The sequence below is a fragment of the Coregonus lavaretus genome (assembly GCF_964263955.1).
Source record: "Coregonus lavaretus genome assembly, chromosome: 7".
NCBI lineage: Eukaryota > Metazoa > Chordata > Actinopteri > Salmoniformes > Salmonidae > Coregonus > Coregonus lavaretus.
The window spans coordinates 55,464,211-55,483,660 of NC_139994.1; the positions used below are offsets into that span (position 1 = coordinate 55,464,211).

At 42.1% G+C, this 19,450-nt stretch overlaps 1 protein-coding gene across 4 annotated transcripts in view; it reads right to left on the minus strand.

The window, feature by feature from the left end:
- Positions 1–360: 360 nt before the first annotated feature.
- LOC311132248 (Kv channel-interacting protein 4-like) overlaps positions 361–19,450 on the minus strand; it is a gene marked incomplete at both ends in the record, with an annotated part of 300,291 nt that continues 281,201 nt past the window's right edge. For all 4 annotated transcript variants that reach the window (XM_084165477.1, XM_084165480.1, XM_084165479.1 and 1 more), the window contains 6 exons: positions 361–408; positions 536–598; positions 939–1,043; positions 1,299–1,406; positions 6,715–6,785; positions 12,333–12,402. In XM_084165477.1, the coding sequence (XP_084021603.1) occupies positions 361–408; positions 536–598; positions 939–1,043; positions 1,299–1,406; positions 6,715–6,785; positions 12,333–12,402 (465 nt within the window). The remainder of the gene's footprint in view (positions 409–535; positions 599–938; positions 1,044–1,298; positions 1,407–6,714; positions 6,786–12,332; positions 12,403–19,450) is intronic.

Here is a 19,450-nt window from a genome sequence, read left to right on the forward strand (position 1 = left end):
GTGACAACCCAGTTTGCTGGATTCCTGTACTGCAGATACTTTAAATGGTGACTGCAGAACAGCTGTTAAGATACATGTATCTTTGTACACAGGAGATTTGAAGCATTCAATCTACTCAATCAAACCACAAAACTCAAATTGAAAAGGAAATATTGTAAAGATCAATGCTTTTTTACACAGTTATTCCAGAATGTTTCATACCATTACATCTATACTGTATGTTTTGTGTGGTCCATTTCAATGGACAATACTTCCATATGTTTGCCTGAACAGCGTACAAAAACGCTGTATGCGGCCAAGCTGGTTGTTGGTTGGTGTCTGTTGATAGTCGAGTCCAGAGCTCTCCAGGTCAGCCACGAGTTAAATTACATTTTCAAAGAGCTGCATCGATCTCATGATGTTCTCATCCTGGTGGAGAAAGAGAGACACTTTAGAGATGTCCATCCTTCACTGAAAATGTATACCAAAGGTACTAAATACTGTATTATGCTAAACATATGATGCAATTGCAGAGAAGGCGGCGGAAATGACTCACATTTTGGCAGCAGTCAATAAACTCTTCTATGGTTACAACACCATCCTTATTTTTATCCATCTTCTGTTGGTCAGGAACGTCAGAGATGTTGGTCAGGAACGTCAGAGATGTTGGTCAGGAACGTCAGAGATGTTGGTCAGGAACGTCAGATGTTGGGAAGGCAACGCAAAATATAATGTATATGTACATTGTAACAGTACACATGGATGAACTAATTGGAAAGATGGAAAATAGTTAATTTCATTCCACATAACAAGTGTCACTGTACCTTAGGGTAATTTTATTTCAATATGACAAACATTGGACTATTGGTCCATACAATAAATGCTGATGATGATGGTGAATGTAATATGCACATTTTGTCAACAATGTATGGCACTTTTTTTTTTAAACACACACATACCTGAAAAAATATCTCCACGTGTTGTCGAGGGGTATCGTCTTTGAGTAGGGGATATGTGCATTTCCCCATCATGTCATAGATGGCCTTCATGATGTCAAGCATTTCCTTTAAAACAGAGAGTAAAGATAATGGGTATGTTGACAGCAAGTACACTGTATAAAAGATAAGGTGAAGAAAAGTAGAGGATCCTTTTTAAATACCATTAGACTAGTTGTCCTGCTTTATATCTACATACAGTAAGCTATCACTCATTCAACCGATACAATTACTAGGTCAGTATTTTATTCTTATTTATAGAAATCAATAAGTAATTCAATCAACATCATAAAGACAGCAAGTTGCGACATTGATTGTACGTACCTCTTTAGTAATACATCCATCCTTATTAATATCATACAGATTAAAGGCCCAGTTGAGCTTCTCCTGGACTGAGCCTCGGAGGAGGATAGAGAGGCCTATAACAAAGTCCTGCAGTAGAAACACAAACTATTGGAAATTGTAACAAAAACACATAATAAATATCTATGAAACCTTAATGGACTGATATGATACCGGTAACAGACACATTTCTACTCATGTACAAAGAATGAACTTGAACTGAACTTTTTTTGGTTACCATATCTAGGTGATATGGAAATTGAATTGAACTTAGTTTGGTTACCATATCTAGTCTAAAATATATAACATTTACGTCCTTTAGCAAATGTTCTTATCCAGAGGAGCAATTAGTGTTAAGTGCCTTGCTCAAGGGCACAGACCCCAACAAATATTTACCTAGTCAGCTCTGGGATTTGAACCAACAACCTTTCGGTTACTGGCCCAATGCTCTTAACCGCTAGGCTACTTGCCGCCCATAACACATTCATCAGTATGATTCTTTCGAACAATATTCTTCCCAAAAAACAACAAATGAACACAGATTATATCCCTGGGGTGCAGAAATGTACAATGGGGAAAAAAAGTATTTAGTCAGCCACCAATTGTGCAAGTTCTCCCACTTAAAAAGATGAGAGAGGCCTGTAATTTTCATCATAGGTACACGTCAACTATGACAGACAAAATGAGAATGTTTTTATCCAGAAAATCACATTGTAGGATTTTTTATGAATGTATTTGCAAATTATGGTGGAAAATAAGTATTTGGTCAATAACAAAAGTTTCTCAATACTTTGTTATATACCCTTTGTTGGCAATGACACAGGTCAAACGTTTTCTGTAAGTCTTCACAAGGTTTTCACACACTGTTGCTGGTATTTTGGCCCATTCCTCCATGCAGATCTCCTCTAGAGCAGTGATGTTTTGGGGCTGTCGCTGGGCAACACGGACTTTCAACTCCCTCCAAAGATTTTCTATGGGGTTGAGATCTGGAGACTGGCTAGGCCACTCCAGGACCTTGAAATGCTTCTTACGAAGCCACTCCTTCGTTGCCCGGGCGGTGTGTTTGGGATCATTGTCATGCTGAAAGACCCAGCCACGTTTCATCTTCAATGCCCTTGCTGATGGAAGGAGGTTTTCACTCAAAATCTCACGATACATGGCCCCATTCATTCTTTCCTTTACACGGATCAGTCGTCCTGGTCCCTTTGCAGAAAATCAGCCCCAAAGCATGATGTTTCCACCCCCATGCTTCACAGTAGGTATGGTGTTCTTTGGATGCAACTCAGCATTCTTTGTCCTCCAAACACGACGAGTTGAGTTTTTACCAAAAAGTTATATTTTGGTTTCATCTGACCATATGACATTCTCCCAATCCTGTTCTGGATCATCCAAATGCACTCTAGCAAACTTCAGACGGGCCTGGACATGTACTGGCTTAAGCAGGGGGACACGTCTGGCACTGCAGGATTTGAGTCCCTGGCGGCGTAGTGTATTACTGATGGTAGGCTTTGTTACTTTAGTCCCAGCTCTCTGCAGGTCATTCACTAGGTCCCCCCGTGTGGTTCTGGGATTTTTGCTCACCGTTCTTGTGATCATTTTGACCCCACGGGGTGAGATCTTGCGTGGAGCCCCAGATCGAGGGAGATTATCAGTGGTCTTGTATGTCTTCCATTTCCTAATAATTGCTCCCACAGTTGATTTCTTAAAACCAAGCTGCTTACCTATTGCAGATTCAGTCTTCCCAGCCTGGTGCAGGTCTACAATTTTGTTTCTGGTGTCCTTTGACAGCTCTTTGGTCTTGGCCATAGTGGAGTTTGGAGTGTGACTGTTTGAGGTTGTGGACAGGTGTCTTTTATACTGATAACAAGTTCAAACAGGTGCCATTAATACAGGTAACGAGTGGAGGACAGAGGAGCCTCTTAAAGAAGAAGTTACAGGTCTGTGAGAGCCAGAAATCTTGCTTGTTTGTAGGTGACCAAATACTTATTTTCCACCATAATTTGCAAATAAATTCATAAAAAATCCTACAATGTGATTTTATGGATTTTTTCCCCTCAATTTGTCTGTCATAGTTGACGTGTACCTATGATGAAAATTACAGGCCTCTCTCATCTTTTTAAGTGGGAGAACTTGCACAATTGGTGGCTGACTAAATACTTTTTTTCCCCACTGTACATAATAAATAATGCACATTATTTGATTTGTAGAGATGTTTTGGGATCCCTACAAAATAGGCTTGAGAGTGATACAGTACTCTTGGACAGAAGAACGCACAGTGTTTTTGTAACACCAGATAACTTGGGTGTAGAGCAACGACAACTTTTCTATCCTAATAAGCAAGATTATTCTCTTCATTAATGTTAATTATATGTATGCTGGGGGGATTCCACATGGACTCAATTAAAATGAAGTGAAGTTTCAGGGTTAGCATGTGTCTTGTGGATATAACGCTTCTAACAACCTTGGAATGCTCACTTTCTTTTCTATCAACTTCTGTTAAATGCTCCTAGGGCAATGGGGTTGGTAACTAGGAGAGGATTGAGAAGACCCACAGACTCTCAGAGACTGATGTAAGAAATCTCCACAACTGTACATTCTATATTAAAATCTGTATTGTAAAATGGATTATTTAAATAGGAAAGTCCCATTTGAGATATAATAAATATATACACTACCGGTCAAAAGTTTTAGAACACCTACTCATTCAAGGGTTTTTCTATATTTTTACTATTTTCTACATTGTAGAATAATAGTGAAGACATCAAAACTATGAAATAACACATATGGAATCATGTAGTAACCAAAAAAGTGTTAAACAAATCAAAATATATTTTATATTTGAGATTCTTCAAATAGCCACCCTTTGCCTTGATGACAGCTTTGCACACACTTTGCATTCTCTCAACCAGCTTCATCTGGAATGCTTTTCCAACAGTCTTGAAGGAGTTCCCACATATGCTGAGCACTTGTTGGCTGCTTTTCCTTCACTCTGCGGTCCGACTCATCCCAAACCATCTCAATTGGGTTGAGGTCAGGGGATTGTGGAGGCCAGGTCATCTGATGCAGCACTCCATCACTCTTCTTCTTGGTAATATAGCCTTACACAGCCTGGAGGTGTGTAGGGTCATTGTCCTGTTGAAAAACAAATTATAGTCCCACTAAGCCCAAACTAGATGGGATGGCGTATCACTGCAGAATGCTGTAGTAGCCATGCTGGTTAAGTGTGCCTTGAATTCTAAATACACAGACCGTGTCACAGACCGTGTCACCAGCAAAGCACCACCACACCATAACACCTCCTCCATGCTTTACGGTGGAAACTACACATGCGGTGATCATCCGTTCACCCACACTGCATCTCACAAAGACACGGCGGTTTGAACCAAAAATCTCAAATTTGGACTCCAGACCAAAGGACACATTTCCACTGGTCTAATGTCCATTGCTTGTGTTTCTTGGCCCAAGCAGGTCTCTTCTTCTTATTGGTGTCCTTTAATAGTGGTTTCTTTGCAGCAATTTGACCATGAAGGCCTGATTCACACAGTCCCCTCTGAACAGCTGATGTTGAGATGTGTCTGTAACTTGAACTCTGTGAAGCATTTATTTGGGCTGCAATTTCTGAGGCTTGTAATTCTAATGAACTTATCCTCTGCAGCAGAGGTAACTCTGGGTCTTCCATTCCTGTGGCGGTCCTCATGAGAGCCAGTTTCATCATAGCGCTTGATATTTTTTGCGACTGCACTTGAAGAAATGTTCAAAGTTCTTTAAATTTTCCGTATTGACTGACCTTCATGTCTTAAAGTAATGATGGACTGTCGTTTCTCTTTGCTTATTTTAGCTGTTCTTGCCATAATATGGACTTGGTATTTTACCAAATAGGGCTATCTTCTGTATACCCTCCCTACCTTGTCACAACACAACTGATTGGCTCAAACGCATTAAGAGGGAAAAAAATTCCACAAATTAACTTTTAAGAAGGCACACCTGTTAATTGAAATACATTCCAGGTGACTAATTCATGAAGCTGGTTGAGAGAATGCCAAGAGTGTACAAAGCTGTCATCAAGGCAAAGGATGGCTATTTGAAGAATCTCAAATCTATTGTTTAGGAGAGTAAAAAGAGAGTTGTGAGCCTGTTAATATATTTTTGTAGTAGCCTTTTCCTTTTTCTCTGTTGACATAATCTATTAGCTTTCTCTATTGGGCCGATGCAGTGAGAAACTTAAATGAGCAGAGTAAATATGGATGATGACCAAGAACGTGATTCTAGGCGCACAGACAGTTCAACTGCAGCCAAAGGAACGGAGGACAATGCAGTCGAGGTAGAAAACAGACACACACACACACACACACAGAGACACTGACAGATGTATACTGAGTTCCTTGATGTTTTGGCTGCATATGTTGCCTAGTAATTATAGGCCTAATGAATCCTTAGGGTAGGGGGTGTATATATCAGACACTCGTTTGCATATGTAGGCTAGTATGCAGCCTAGTTAGGCTAGAAAATAATTAGCTACTGTAAGCCTATTGAACTTAATAGAATTAATTCATTTGCACAAGTTTCTTATACGACATGAAAATATTGCAACATCATCAGTCTGTGTGTGTGTGTGTGTGTGTGTGTGTGTGTGTGTGTGTGTGTGTGTGTGTGTGTGTGTGTGTGTGTGTGTGTGTGTGTGTGTGTGTGTGTGTGTGTGTGTGTGTGTGTGTGTGCATCTATTGTGTAGTCAGTTAGCGATAGGCTAGGTCTACTAATGATACTGCAACTGTCTTATGAGTAGATAGAAAGGCTTTCCCAAAAACATTTTGAATTACATGTTAACTACTAAGTATGCCTACCTGGCAAAATGATATCATGATTATTATTTGTATGAATTGGGTGAGGATTTGTTTGGCAAACTCTGCCATTGTAGTAGCCTACAAAAACATTGGTTCCCAGTAGATAGGCAAGCGGCAAAGTCAAAATTGGCTATATTGTCCAAAATATTGACAATTTAAGGTTAGGATTAAGCATAAGGTTAGCAGTGTGATTAGGGTTAGGCATAAGGTTAGCAGTGTGATTAGGGTTAGGTTTAAAACTTGCCCAGATAGTGCCGACCAGAAACATCGCCAGTCCTCTCTCGCTAGGTGTGCAATTAAAAGGGAATTACACTCAAATCCCCCCAAAAATGTACACTTAAAATATTGTCTTTTGATGTGATTTTTGCATTAACATGGACTCAGAACATCCAATTGTCTTGTTTATCTATAAAAAAAAAAACTGGGGGGGGTGGAGGTGATGCTGGTGCCTGTGTGGTACATCCGGTGTGGATGAAATGCCAGAGCCTAATTTCATTCCCAGTCCGTCACTGGATGTCAGTCAGTGATGAAGAATGGTCAAAGGAATAGGAGCTTACCTCAAAACTCACAGATCCATCTTTATCCGTGTCAAACGCGTTGAACAGAAAATGTGCATACATCGACGCGTCTGAAATGAGAGACACACAGCCTCAGTCAAACAGTGTGATGACAAGTACCGACAATACAGGCCCACAGTGGTTCCAACTAGTCTTTTTCAAATGTGTTGTTTTTGCTCCTTTGTTCGACATCAAATCCATCCTAAGAAAACAGAGTAAGAGAGTTTGGATGTATTTTTCTTTGTTGTTGTCACAGTTGCAGGCCTTTAAGCGAGATGTGTTATCACTCCCTTTCAATCTCACTGCATGAATAACAAAGCTGCATCTTCACACATGTTGTGGTTGTAACTGAGGTATTCCTCAAATATCTTCAGGCAGCATAAACAGAAGCAAGTGTGTGTGTGTGTGCGCGCTTGCTGTAAAGATGGAAGACAATAAGAACAAAAGTGTCAGTCTTGAGTTTCCTTTGTTGAGCTGTATAATACAGATGTTAGTCCACCAAACACAAGGGACCCAGGGACACTAGCAGAAAAGGCTCCAGCTAGTGTCACAGAAATAAAGGGAGTACAAAAGACCAAGCTATATAACGACATCACAATGTTACATTGCTTCTTAATAGGAATAAGGCCAGAGGGGGTGTGGAATATGGCCAATATAGCACAGCTAAGGGCTGTGGTATATTGGCCATATACCACAAACCCCTGAGGTGCCTTAATGTTATTATAAACTGGTTACCAACGTAATTAGAGCAGTAAAAATAAATGTTTTGTCATACCCGTGGTCTGATATACCACGGCTGTCAGCCAATCAGCATTCAGGGCTCGAACCACCCGGTTTATAATTAGACATATACTCTACATCAGTGGTCACCAACCGGTCGATCGCGATCCACTGGTCCATCTTCAAGGCATTCCTAGTCGATCACCAAACATTTCTGTAGAAAAGCCAACCATAAAGGCTTGCGCTCCTTTTTTTATTTATTCGTGTTGCTCTGTTGCCAGTAGGTGCACTTGATTTAGAAGCCCTGAGCACCGGGTAGGCAAAGTGTTCCCATTCTGAACCATTTCAGTTTGTCTGAAAAGACAAACTCTCCCTACCCGGCGGACCAGGAGATCTGTGTCTAAATCGAGTGCGCCTAATGTGCTGGCCAATCAGATAGCTCAAATCACTGTACCTACATCTTCCACAACACCGGCCACAGCAAAGTTTGATACTAGCCTACATGAGATTTCATAACTTTTAAAACCATGACCAGAGAGACTGTCAAAGAATACAGTAAATAGCTACTGATTGAGGAGAATCGATCTTTGAGTGAGTTTGGCTGCCATACACTACTGTCATGTACATACAGCTTGTATAGCGCATTTATTTTGTGTAGGTTTCTAACGTACTATAGGCTCTTGTACTGTATTATTGTAAAATAAATCAAGATATGTGTTTTGCAGAGGTTGACAGATCTGCCCATATCCTTAGAGTTCACACAGAGTTTGGTCTCTCTTAATGTAATGAAGCACACCCAGAGCCATATATTTATATGGCTATGGACACATCATATAAAAGTGAATTGGGGGACACATTCGCCAGTGTCGTTCGACATTTGTCTTATTTGATACTGTGTCTTATAGGGGGCTTTTAAAAAATATAATGTGTGAATTAGAACCTGGGGAGAACTTCAGAGTAGAAGAACATTACCTCTGGGCAGTGTGAACTTTAAATGAACTGAATATCGATATGCCATAGAAAGTCCAGGTGCTCAGGCGCTTATTTCCAAGAACCCAAACCCCTCTTTTTCCAGTTAGACCAATTCCAATGACCCAATTCCACTAGATAATCAAAAGCAACAGCACATTTGGTCCGGCCAAAGGAAAACCCCATTACAAAATGGACTAAGCATTTTCCACCCCCTATTCCTAGTCAGTAAGGGATGGGTCATTCTTGAATTGCATTGGTAAATGCTGTCCCTTGATTTTGACACCATGTAAAAACACTTTAAAATGACAAAAACATGACAAATAATACATTTTCCATTTTATTTAACTGTGATTTAATAAGAAAACATATGTAAGTCCTTTATACTGCAAAATATATATTTGTTTGCATTGTAGAAACTACTGGGGGCTAGCAAATTGGCTTGTCCCACTGGTGATGTGTAGAGGTGAAGTGACATGTTTTGGTGTCACGCCCTGACTCAGGGGACGCTTATATGTTGAGTCAGGGTGTGTATTTTCCTTGTTGTGCTTTTTCTATGTGTGGGATCTAGTATGTATATTTCTATGTTGGCCGGTGTGGTTCCCAATCAGAGGCAGCAGTCGCTCGTTGTCTCTGATTGGGGATCATACTTAGGCAGCCTATTGGCACTATTGAGTTGTGGGATCTTGTTCCGGTTAAGGTTGGTTGTGTATCTACCTTAGGACTTCACGTTTCGTTTCTTGTTTGTGACGAGGACCAAGCAGCGTGCCCAGGCGGAGCGAATAGCCATGTCACAGGTGGGCAATTTGTGGTCATGAGAAGAGATATTTGCGGGGAAAGGACCATGGGCTAAGGTAGATGCCCAGGCAGGAGAGGAGCAACGGCAACACGGAAGGAGGCCGGTCGAGGAGGAAGCCCGAGAAGCAGCCCCAAGAAAAAAAAATTGGGGGGCACACGGGGTGGTTGGCGGAGCCTAGTGTCAGAGCAGAGCCAACTCCCCGTACTCACGCGAGGAAGCGTATGACTGGGCAAGCTCCGTGTTATGCGGAGCTACGTACTGTGTCGCCAGTGCGCCGGCACAGTCCTGTACGTCCTGTGCTTGCACCACGCACGTGTCGTGCGAAGATGGGCATCCAGCCAGGATGGGGTGTGCCGGCTCAACGCTCCTGGTCTCCAGTACGCCTCCTCGGTCCCGCATATCCTGCGCCAGTTCTACGAACTGTATCGCCAGTGCGCGTGCACAGCCCAGTGCGTCCTGTGCCGGCGCCCCGCTCCCGAGCCAGGACGGGTTGTGCCGGCTCTCCGCTCCCGACCTCCAGTCCGCCTTCACAGTCCGGTCCGGTCCGGCCCTGCTCCTCGCACCAAGCCAGTGGTGCGCGTCGCCAGCCCGGCCCGGCCCGGCCCGTTCCTGCTCCTCGCACCTAGCCAGTGGTGCGCGTCGCCAGCCCAGCCCGGCCCAGCCCGTTCCTGCTCCTCGCACCAGGCCAGTGGTGCGCGTCGCCAGCCCGGCCCGGCCTGTTCCTGCTCCTCACACCAAGCCAGAGGTGCGCGTCGCCAGCCCGGCCTGTGCCTGCTCCTCGCACCAGACCAGTGGTGCGTTTGTCCAGTCCGGCACGGCCCGTGCCCGTTCCACCGGTGCCTGGTCCAGTTCCGGTCAGCTGTTCCACTCCGGAGCCGGATGGTCTCATGAGGGATCTCCTCCCAGACCTGGACTAAAGCATCTGCCAACTCCTGGACAGTCTGTGGTGCAACGTGGCGTTGGTGGATGGAGCGAGACATGATGTCCCAGATGTGCTCAATTGGATTCAGGTCTGGGGAATGGGCGGGCCAGTCCATAGCATCAATGCCTTCCTCTTGCAGGAACTGCTGACACACTCCAGCCACATGAGGTCTAGCATTGTCTTGCATTAGGAGGAACCCAGGGCCAACCGCACCAGCATATGGTCTCACAAGGGGTCTGAGGATCTCATCTCGGTACCTAATGGCAGTCAGGCTACCTCTGGCGAGCACATGGAGGGCTGTGCGGCCCCCCAAAGAAATGCCACCCCACACCATGACTGACCCACCGCCAAACCGGTCATGCTGGAGGATGTTGCAGGCAGCAGAACGTTCTCCACGGCGTCTCCAGACTCTGTCACGTCTGTCACATGTGCTCAGTGTGAACCTGCTTTCATCTGTGAAGAGCACAGGGCGCCAGTGGCGAATTTGCCAATCTTGGTGTTCTCTGGCAAATGCCAAACGTCCTGCACGGTGTTGGGCTGTAAGCACAACCCCCACCTGTGGACGTCGGGCCCTCATACCACCCTCATGGAGTCTGTTTCTGACCGTTTGAGCAGACACATGCACATTTGTGGCCTGCTGGAGGTCATTTTGCAGGGCTCTGGCAGTGCTCCTCCTGCTCCTCCTTGCACAAAGGCAGAGGTAGCAGTCCTGCTGCTGGGTTGTTGCCCTCCTACGGCCTCCTCCACGTCTCCTGATGTACTGGCCTGTCTCCTGGTAGCGCCTCCATGCTCTGGACACTACGCTGACAGACACAGCAAACCTTCTTGCCACAGGTCGCATTGATGTGCCATCCTGGATGAGCTGCACTACCTGAGCCACTTGTGTAGGTTGTAGACTCCGTCTCATGCTACCACTAGAGTGAAAGCACCGCCAGCATTCAAAAGTGACCAAAACATCAGCCAGGAAGCATAGGAACTGAGAAGTGGTCTGTGGTCACCACCTGCAAAACCAGTCCTTTATTGGGGGTGTCTTGCTAATTGCCTATAATTTCCACCTGTTGTCTATTCCATTTGCACAACAGCATGTGACATTTATTGTCAATCAGTGTTGCTTCCTAAGTGGACAGTTTGATTTCACAGAAGTGTGATTGACTTGGAATTACATTGTGTTGTTTAAGTGTTCCCTTTATTTTTTTGAGCAGTGTATAATATCTGTCCCTCAGGCAGTAACACCAATGACATGAAACTCTCTTTACAAAGATATACAAGGACCTACCTTGAGCATTCCCTCCAGTGGCAAACTGTTATCATGGGAGGGGTCTATATTAAAGACAATTCTTAGTTAATAACACCCTTTTAGTATGTCATACATTTTAGGATAATTTGGTGTGTCTAAATCCAGTGTCACTTGGTGTTACTCAATTTAAATGAAGGGAAATAACATTGTGACCAAAATTATTAATCATATCACTTTAGTAAATTATTTTTAAAGGATTGATGACCTTAGATTTGAGCATTTGTGGCCTCCATTTTCAGAAATTCCTCATTTACCAAAATGTTCTCGTTAGTGTTACCATCATTGGTGTTACTACTTCTACTCCTACTGGTGGCACAATGTCATTAAACTGCCATAGTAGTTGATTTAGAATGGGAAGATGTACCCAAATACGTTTAAATAAATAAAAACTATCTAGAAAAAGTGAATTTTCCACGTCTTGCCCAAACGCCACCGTAATTCAAGAACGACCCGGATAAAACCGCAAAAACAAAAGAAAAACATGAAACGGTCTTCATTTCCATTTTGTAATGTGATATTCTTCCATTCCTTCTCATGAACTTTTTTTTAACCTTTTTGGTCTGCCTCTTATGCCTAAAATGGTCACATTGCTCAAGATATCCAATCAACATAATTAATCAAGTACATAATGCAGTAAAAGTGTTAAAAAGTAACAAGAACATACAGCTGATCCAGAAGCTTCCCCAACCAGGGTCATGTTCAATAGGTAAAAAACAGAAAGTGTTTTGAAACAGAAAACAACCAGACTTGTTGGACAAGTTTAAGTAGTAAATTCTCTGTTTCAAAGCTTTTTTCTCCCATTTTGTGAGTATTAAACACAACCCAGGGTTAAAGATTTCAGCGCTAAAGCAGTATGGATCATGGGAGCCATTTGTCAAGCAAAACAATTCTCACCAGATGGGTCAACATACCTCCCTGTGGGAAGAACTGGGAGTAGATGACTTTGAAGGTGTCTTCATTGACCACACCGCTAGGGCACTCCTGCAAAGAAAAGGGAATATCTTTCCATCATTCATTAAAGCTAGAATCCTTAATTGAAACATTAACAAAGCGGCCATCCCACATCTGTTTTGATAAAAAGCTGAGGGATGGGCCTGGAGAAATGTAACCACTCAAATTTATAGACAGAGCTATGGATGCAAGGACTGACCATCCATGAGATCAACATTATAGTTTTAAACATGTTTTGAGGTTTTATAATGTTTGTTTACATTTACATTGTTTATAAACATTGGAGTAAAACAAGCTTATATTTTGGGTTCTCATGAGGCATTTATAAGTTATATTCTTCAAGAATCAATGGGTGTCTATCATTCATTCAAGTCCAAAAATGGATGTAGCAACTAAGGACTCTAGCTTTAAAGGTTTCTCAATTAAAATTGATTTGAACACAGGGTCTTTTCTTCAGGCCAACAAGGTATTCCCAGTTTACCTCTAGAAAACCTCTGACATTGCCAACCCTATGCTGCAAGACAATGCAATCCTTTGTACTGCTGTGAAAAGGACCGCCGTAGCCTTTCATTGGCACGATACAGTTGATTCAGCTTTCCACTGGATATGGCCAGAAACTATACATAAAAGGCTCTGATTTCATTCAGTGCTTTGGAGCAAAAAGTCAATGTCAGACCATTTTTTATAGATGAATATGGCCCATTCAATTCTGTCCAAATCCAAGAATAAAGGAAAATGCAAGCCAAGCTCCGACCAATTTCTCATCCAAGGCCTTTTTTAAAGCTACCAAGCTGTAGACGTCTGGCCCCATTCAGTAAACTTAAGAGACATTTATATGAATACTCTTATGCAACTTTTCTAAAGCCACAGTCTTTTCAGAAAAACTGATACCCAGAGCAAAGTGTTTTTAGCGCATAACCTCAGCATTGAGATGTGTTCGAGGCGGGTAAGCCTTGTTTTCAATATTGACTTATTACCAGCCAGCATTCACACGGGTCGGCTATTCCATTTTGGGAGTGCATTTTTCTCTACAGGGTAAAATATTTCACCCGTGCTGATAATCTCTCAACCCAAAGGTATGAGGGAATAGACTACCCACATTTTTAATACAAGAATTGACCCTTTAGCCAAGGCAATATGGAGTTGCAGGAAATCATAAGAGAGACCATATCAAGGCGAGGTGAATGCACATCAAAACATTGGGTGATAGCCTTTGGGCAGTGGATATATTATCCACATAAAAGGGAATCATTTACTCGTAGTGTGTTTTTTAAAATGTACAGTAAATGGGACCTGGGATGCCAGGATACGGAACTGGGGGGCAAATGCTTGAAAATGAAAAATAAAATACAGTGGGGAAAAAAAGTATTTAGTCAGCCACCAATTGTGCAAGTTCTCCCACTTAAAAAGATGAGAGAGGCCTGTAATTTTCATCATAGGTACACGTCAACTATGACAGACAAATTGAGAGAAGAAAAATCCAGAAAATCACATTGTAGGATTTTTTATGAATTTATTTGCAAATTATGGTGGAAAATAAGTATTTGGTCACCTACAAACAAGCAAGATTTCTGTCTCTCACAGACCTGTAACTTCTTCTTTAAGAGGCTCCTCTGTCCTCCACTCGTTACCTGTATTAATGGCACCTGTTTGAACTTGTTATCAGTATAAAAGACACCTGTCCACAACCTCAAACAGTCACACTCCAAACTCCACTATGGCCAAGACCAAAGAGCTGTCAAAGGACACCAGAAACAAAATTGTAGACCTGCACCAGGCTGGGAAGACTGAATCTGCAATAGGTAAGCAGCTTGGTTTGAAGAAATCAACTGTGGGAGCAATTATTAGGAAATGGAAGACATACAAGACCACTGATAATCTCCCTCGATCTGGGGCTCCACGCAAGATCTCACCCCGTGGGGTCAAAATTATCACAAGAACGGTGAGCAAAAATCCCAGAACCACACGGGGGGACCTAGTGAATGACCTGCAGAGAGCTGGGACCAAAGTAACAAAGCCTACCATCAGTAACACACTACGCCGCCAGGGACTCAAATCCTGCAGTGCCAGACGTGTCCCCCTGCTTAAGCCAGTACATGTCCAGGCCCGTCTGAAGTTTGCTAGAGTGCATTCGGATGATCCAGAAGAGGATTGGGAGAATGTCATATGGTCAGATGAAACCAAAATATAACTTTTTGGTAAAACTCAACTCGTCGTGTTTGGAGGACAAAGAATGCTGAGTTGCATCCAAAGAACACCATACCTACTGTGAAGCATGGGGGTGGAAACATCATGCTTTGGGGCTGTTTTTCTGCAAAGGGACCAGGACGACTGATCCGTGTAAAGGAAAGAATGAATGGGGCCATGTATTGTGAGATTTTGAGTGAAAACCTCCTTCCATCAGCAAGGGCATTGAAGATGAAACGTGGCTGGGTCTTTCAGCATGACAATGATCCCAAACACACCGCCCGGGCAACGAAGGAGTGGCTTCGTAAGAAGCATTTCAAGGTCCTGGAGTAGCCTAGCCAGTCTCCAGATCTCAACCCCATAGAAAATCTTTGGAGGGAGTTGAAAGTCTGTGTTGCCCAGCGACAGCCCCAAAACATCACTGCTCTAGAGGAGATCTGCATGGAGGAATGGGCCAAAATACCAGCAACAGTGTGTGAAAACCTTGTGAAGACTTACAGAAAACGTTTGACTTGTGTCTTTGCCAACAAAGGGTATATAACAAAGTATTGAGAAACTTTTGTTATTGACCAAATACTTATTTTCCAATAAATTGCAAATAAATTCATAACAAATCCTACAATGTGATTTTCTGTATTTTTTTTTCTCATTTTGTCTGTCATATTTGACGTGTACCTATGATGAAAATGACAGGCCTCTCTCATCTTTTTAAGTGGGAGAACTTGCACAATTGGTGGCTGACTAAATACTTTTTTCCCCCACTGTATATACAAAAGTTATGTGCAGGTAAGAACATTATGCTGTTACTGTACCTTATTGGGTTGTGTTTACTAAAATCTTCCCTTTATGAAACTATTAAACGCTTCAACCAGATAAAACATACACTTTGATAGTGCTCACATACAGTACTGAAAGAGGATTGAGATGGGCCAAAAGTAAAATGAAACCAAAAAAACAAGAGTATGAATTGTGTTTCCTGCAAATATACTGGCAATCAGTATTTTTCACATAATTGCATAGATCTACAGTATGGCTTGCATATCAAATGCATTAGGCTGGCTATTATCAACCTTACATTTTAGTCATTTAGCAGATGCTCTTATCCAGAGCAATTGGGGTTTAAGTGCCTTGCTCATGGGCACATCAACACATTTTTCACCTAGTCGGCTCAGGGATTCAAACAAGCGACCTTTCGGTTACTGGCCCAACGCTCTTAACCGCTAGGCTACCTGCCACCCACACCCTTGAGTGAGTGTGGGGAAAAGTGTACCGACCATTATACACAAAAATGAAACAGGAAAATACAGAGGGCTTTTAAAATGGGGCTTTTTTCAAAGGCACAGAGGGTGTCTTCCTCAAGTCAAAGAGCTATACAGTATCTGCCCTTGTATGCTAAATGGAAATCTATAATGTCTGACATTGAGACCCTTAATAATTGTATTGCCTATCATATAGGCCTAGCCTCTAAAGCTAGGGTTAAGTTAATAGTGCTATCATTTCTTACAGACTAGAATACAAAATAAATCATTTTTGGGGGGGAAATCCACCAAGGATACCTTCTAAAAAGATCAATGCTTGACATGAATAATTTGTCTGTAAACAATGAACAGTAGCATATACTTCCACTTTTATCTTGCCTCTGTACAAGACAGAACTAGAATATCAATCTTGCAGTGCATGCTTTTAACTGCACTTACATACAATGTCATTACTTGTGTCTCATTTCGTAATCAAAAGGACATGAATGGATTCCCAGCTCAAGACACCATATTTACATCTACATTTTAGCAGACACTCTTATCCACAGCAACTTACAGGAGCTATTAGGGTTAAGTGCCTTGCTCAATGGCACAGACAGATTTTTCACCTAGTCGGCTTGGGGATTCGAACCAGTGACCTTTCAGTTACTGGTCCAACGCTCTTAACCACTAGGCTACAATGTTTGGAAAAGGATGACCATTGTGAAATAATAATGGGCAAAAAAGAGCACGCCACTAAATAAATGAAACATGGGACTGAGTAAGGGACATGGTGAAATAATGCATTAAGTTGAACAGTGTAAAGACTACATAAAGTAGTGGTTGTAGTAGCTTTCCAGTCTGTTATCTTATGAATGAGTATTCATTTACTGAGGTAACATATGTCATTGCTAAGGTGGCCCTGAGGCGCAATACCCCAAAACAACAATGAAAAAATTGGACAGAAACAAAATCAACTTAAATGATCGTGTTGCAAACTGAATGAACTTGACACAAACACAATTAACTTTGCACAAACAAACTGCTAATTAGCCACAAAAGGTCACTTAATGATAGTCGACACAAATATTTACAACATTTCTAGAACTTGCCCATGCATGCAAAACTGTATACAACTCCAAGCGAGAGAGTGAAGGGTAGTAATTGTGTGGGCCACAGCTGTTGTTTCGATGTTTGTGGGTGAGGGCCAACTAAATAGACACAGCTGGTAGGTGGCACCCTTAGACTTTTCAAGAGCAGGGCTGCATCGACTTGTCAAGTAGCAAATCACATTAACGCTAGCAGGCTTTCGATCAGCACACAAGTTGGTGTGTAAGATCAGGAGAGGTTTGAGTTGTAAAAGTTTGTACCAAAGTTTCCAGTGAGCGCGCTCCAGGCATACTGTAACTTTACACCTCAGTGTCTACTCAATTAATAATAATAATATGCCATTTAGCAGACACTTTTATCCAAAGTGACTTACAGTCATGCGTGCATACATTTTTGTGTATGGGTGGTCCCGGGGATCGAACCCACTACCTTGGTGTTACAAGCGCCGTGCTCTACCAGCTGAGCTACAGAGGACCAATTGTCTCAGATGGTCTCTGATATGACAGAGATGGAGGAACAGTTTACCCTGGGTGGGTAGGGTAGTAAGTACCCTGTGACCCATGCTGAATCTATGTGTTTGGGTCTCCAGTTGGCTCATGGTTTTGGGGGAACGAGGGGAAAAGCAGGGGAGTTGCTAGTTCTTTGTTGTTTCATGAACCCCTTTTAATATCCTGTGAGTAGCTTAGGTCAAGAAGACCCTCGCTTTACCTGGAAAGCAGGCGAGAACACAACGTTTGATCATTGCTAGACAGCCATTTTCAAGTCTAGCCATAGCTTTTCAAGACGATTTTAAGTCAAAACTGTACTTAGACCACTCAATAACATTCAATGTCGTCTTGGTAAGCAAATCCAGTGTATATTTGGCCTTGTGTTTTAGGTTATTGTCCTGCTGAATCCTCTAGGATTTTGCCTGTGCTTAGCTCTATTCCATTTCTTTTTATCCTAAAAAGCTCCCTAGTCCTTGCCGATGATGAGCATATCCATAACATGATGCAGCCACCACCATGCTAGAAAACATGAAGAGTGGTAGTGATGTGTTGTGTTGGATTTGCCCAAACATAACACTTTGTATTCAGGACATAAAATGTATTTCTTTGCCACATCTTTTGCAGTTTTACTTTAGTGCCTTATTGCAAAAAGGATGCATATTTTGGAATATTTTTATTATGTACAGGCTTCCTTATTTTCACTCTGTCCTTTAGGTTAGTATTGTGGAGTAACTACAATGTTGTTGATCCATCCTCAGTTTTCTCTGATCATAGCCATTCAACAGTTTTAAAGTAAGCATTGGGCATGGTGAAATCCCTGAGCGGTTTCCTTCCTCTCCAGCAACTGAGTTAGGAACTTGTATCTTTGTAGTGACTGGGTGTACTGATACACGTGTAATTAATAACTTCACCATGCTCAAAGGGATATTCAATGTCTGCTTTTTTTTTTACCCATCTACCAATAGGTGTCCTTCTTTGCGAGGCATTGGAAAACCTCCCTGGTCTTTGTGGTTGAATCTGTGTTTGAAATTCACTGCTCGACTGAGGGACCTTACAGATAATTGTATGTGTGGGGTACAGAGATGAGGTAGTTATTCAAAAATCATGTTAAACACTATTATTGTACACAGAGTGAGTCCATGAAACGTATTATGTGACTTTAAGCACATTGTTACTCCTGAACTTATTTAGGCTTGCCACTCAAGACATTTCAGCCTTTTTATTTTTAATGAATTTGTAAACATTTCTAAAAACATAATTCCACTCAATTTAATCAATTTTAATTTCAGGCTGTATCAATCAAATGTGGAAAAAGTCAAGACGTGTGAATACTTTCTGAAGACACTGTATTTTACAAATGCATAATCATGGATATTTCAGTAATTCTAATATACTGTACCTCAGATATTTGTTTGTTGGACAATCTCCATATAAGCTATTACACTGAACAAAAATATAAACGCAACATGTAAAGTGTTGGTCCCATGTTTCATGAGCTGAAATAAAAGATCCCAGAAATGTTCCATATGCACAAAAACCTTATTTCATTAAAATGTTGTGCACAAATTTGTTTACATCTCTGTTAGTGAGCATTTCTCATTTAACAAGATAATCCATCCACCTGACAGGTGTGGCATATCAAGAAGCTGATTAAACAGCATGATCATTACACAGGTGCACCTTGGGGACAACTAAAGGCCACTCTAAAATGTGCAATTTTGTCACACAACACAATGCCACAGATGTCTCAAGTTTTGAGGGAGCGGGCTATTGGCATGCTGACTGCAGGAATGTCCACCAGAGCTGTTGCCAAATAATTGAGTGTTCATTTCTCTACCATAAGCCACCTCCGACGTTGTTTTAGAGAATTTGGCAGTACGTCCAAACGGCCACACAACCGCAGACCACGTGTATGGCGTCATGTGGGCGAGCGGTGTGCTGATGTCAACAATGTGAACAGAGTGCCCCATGGTGGAGGTGGGGTTATCGTATGGGCAGGCATAAGCTACGGACAATGAACACAATTGAATTTTATCGATGGCAATTTGAATGCAC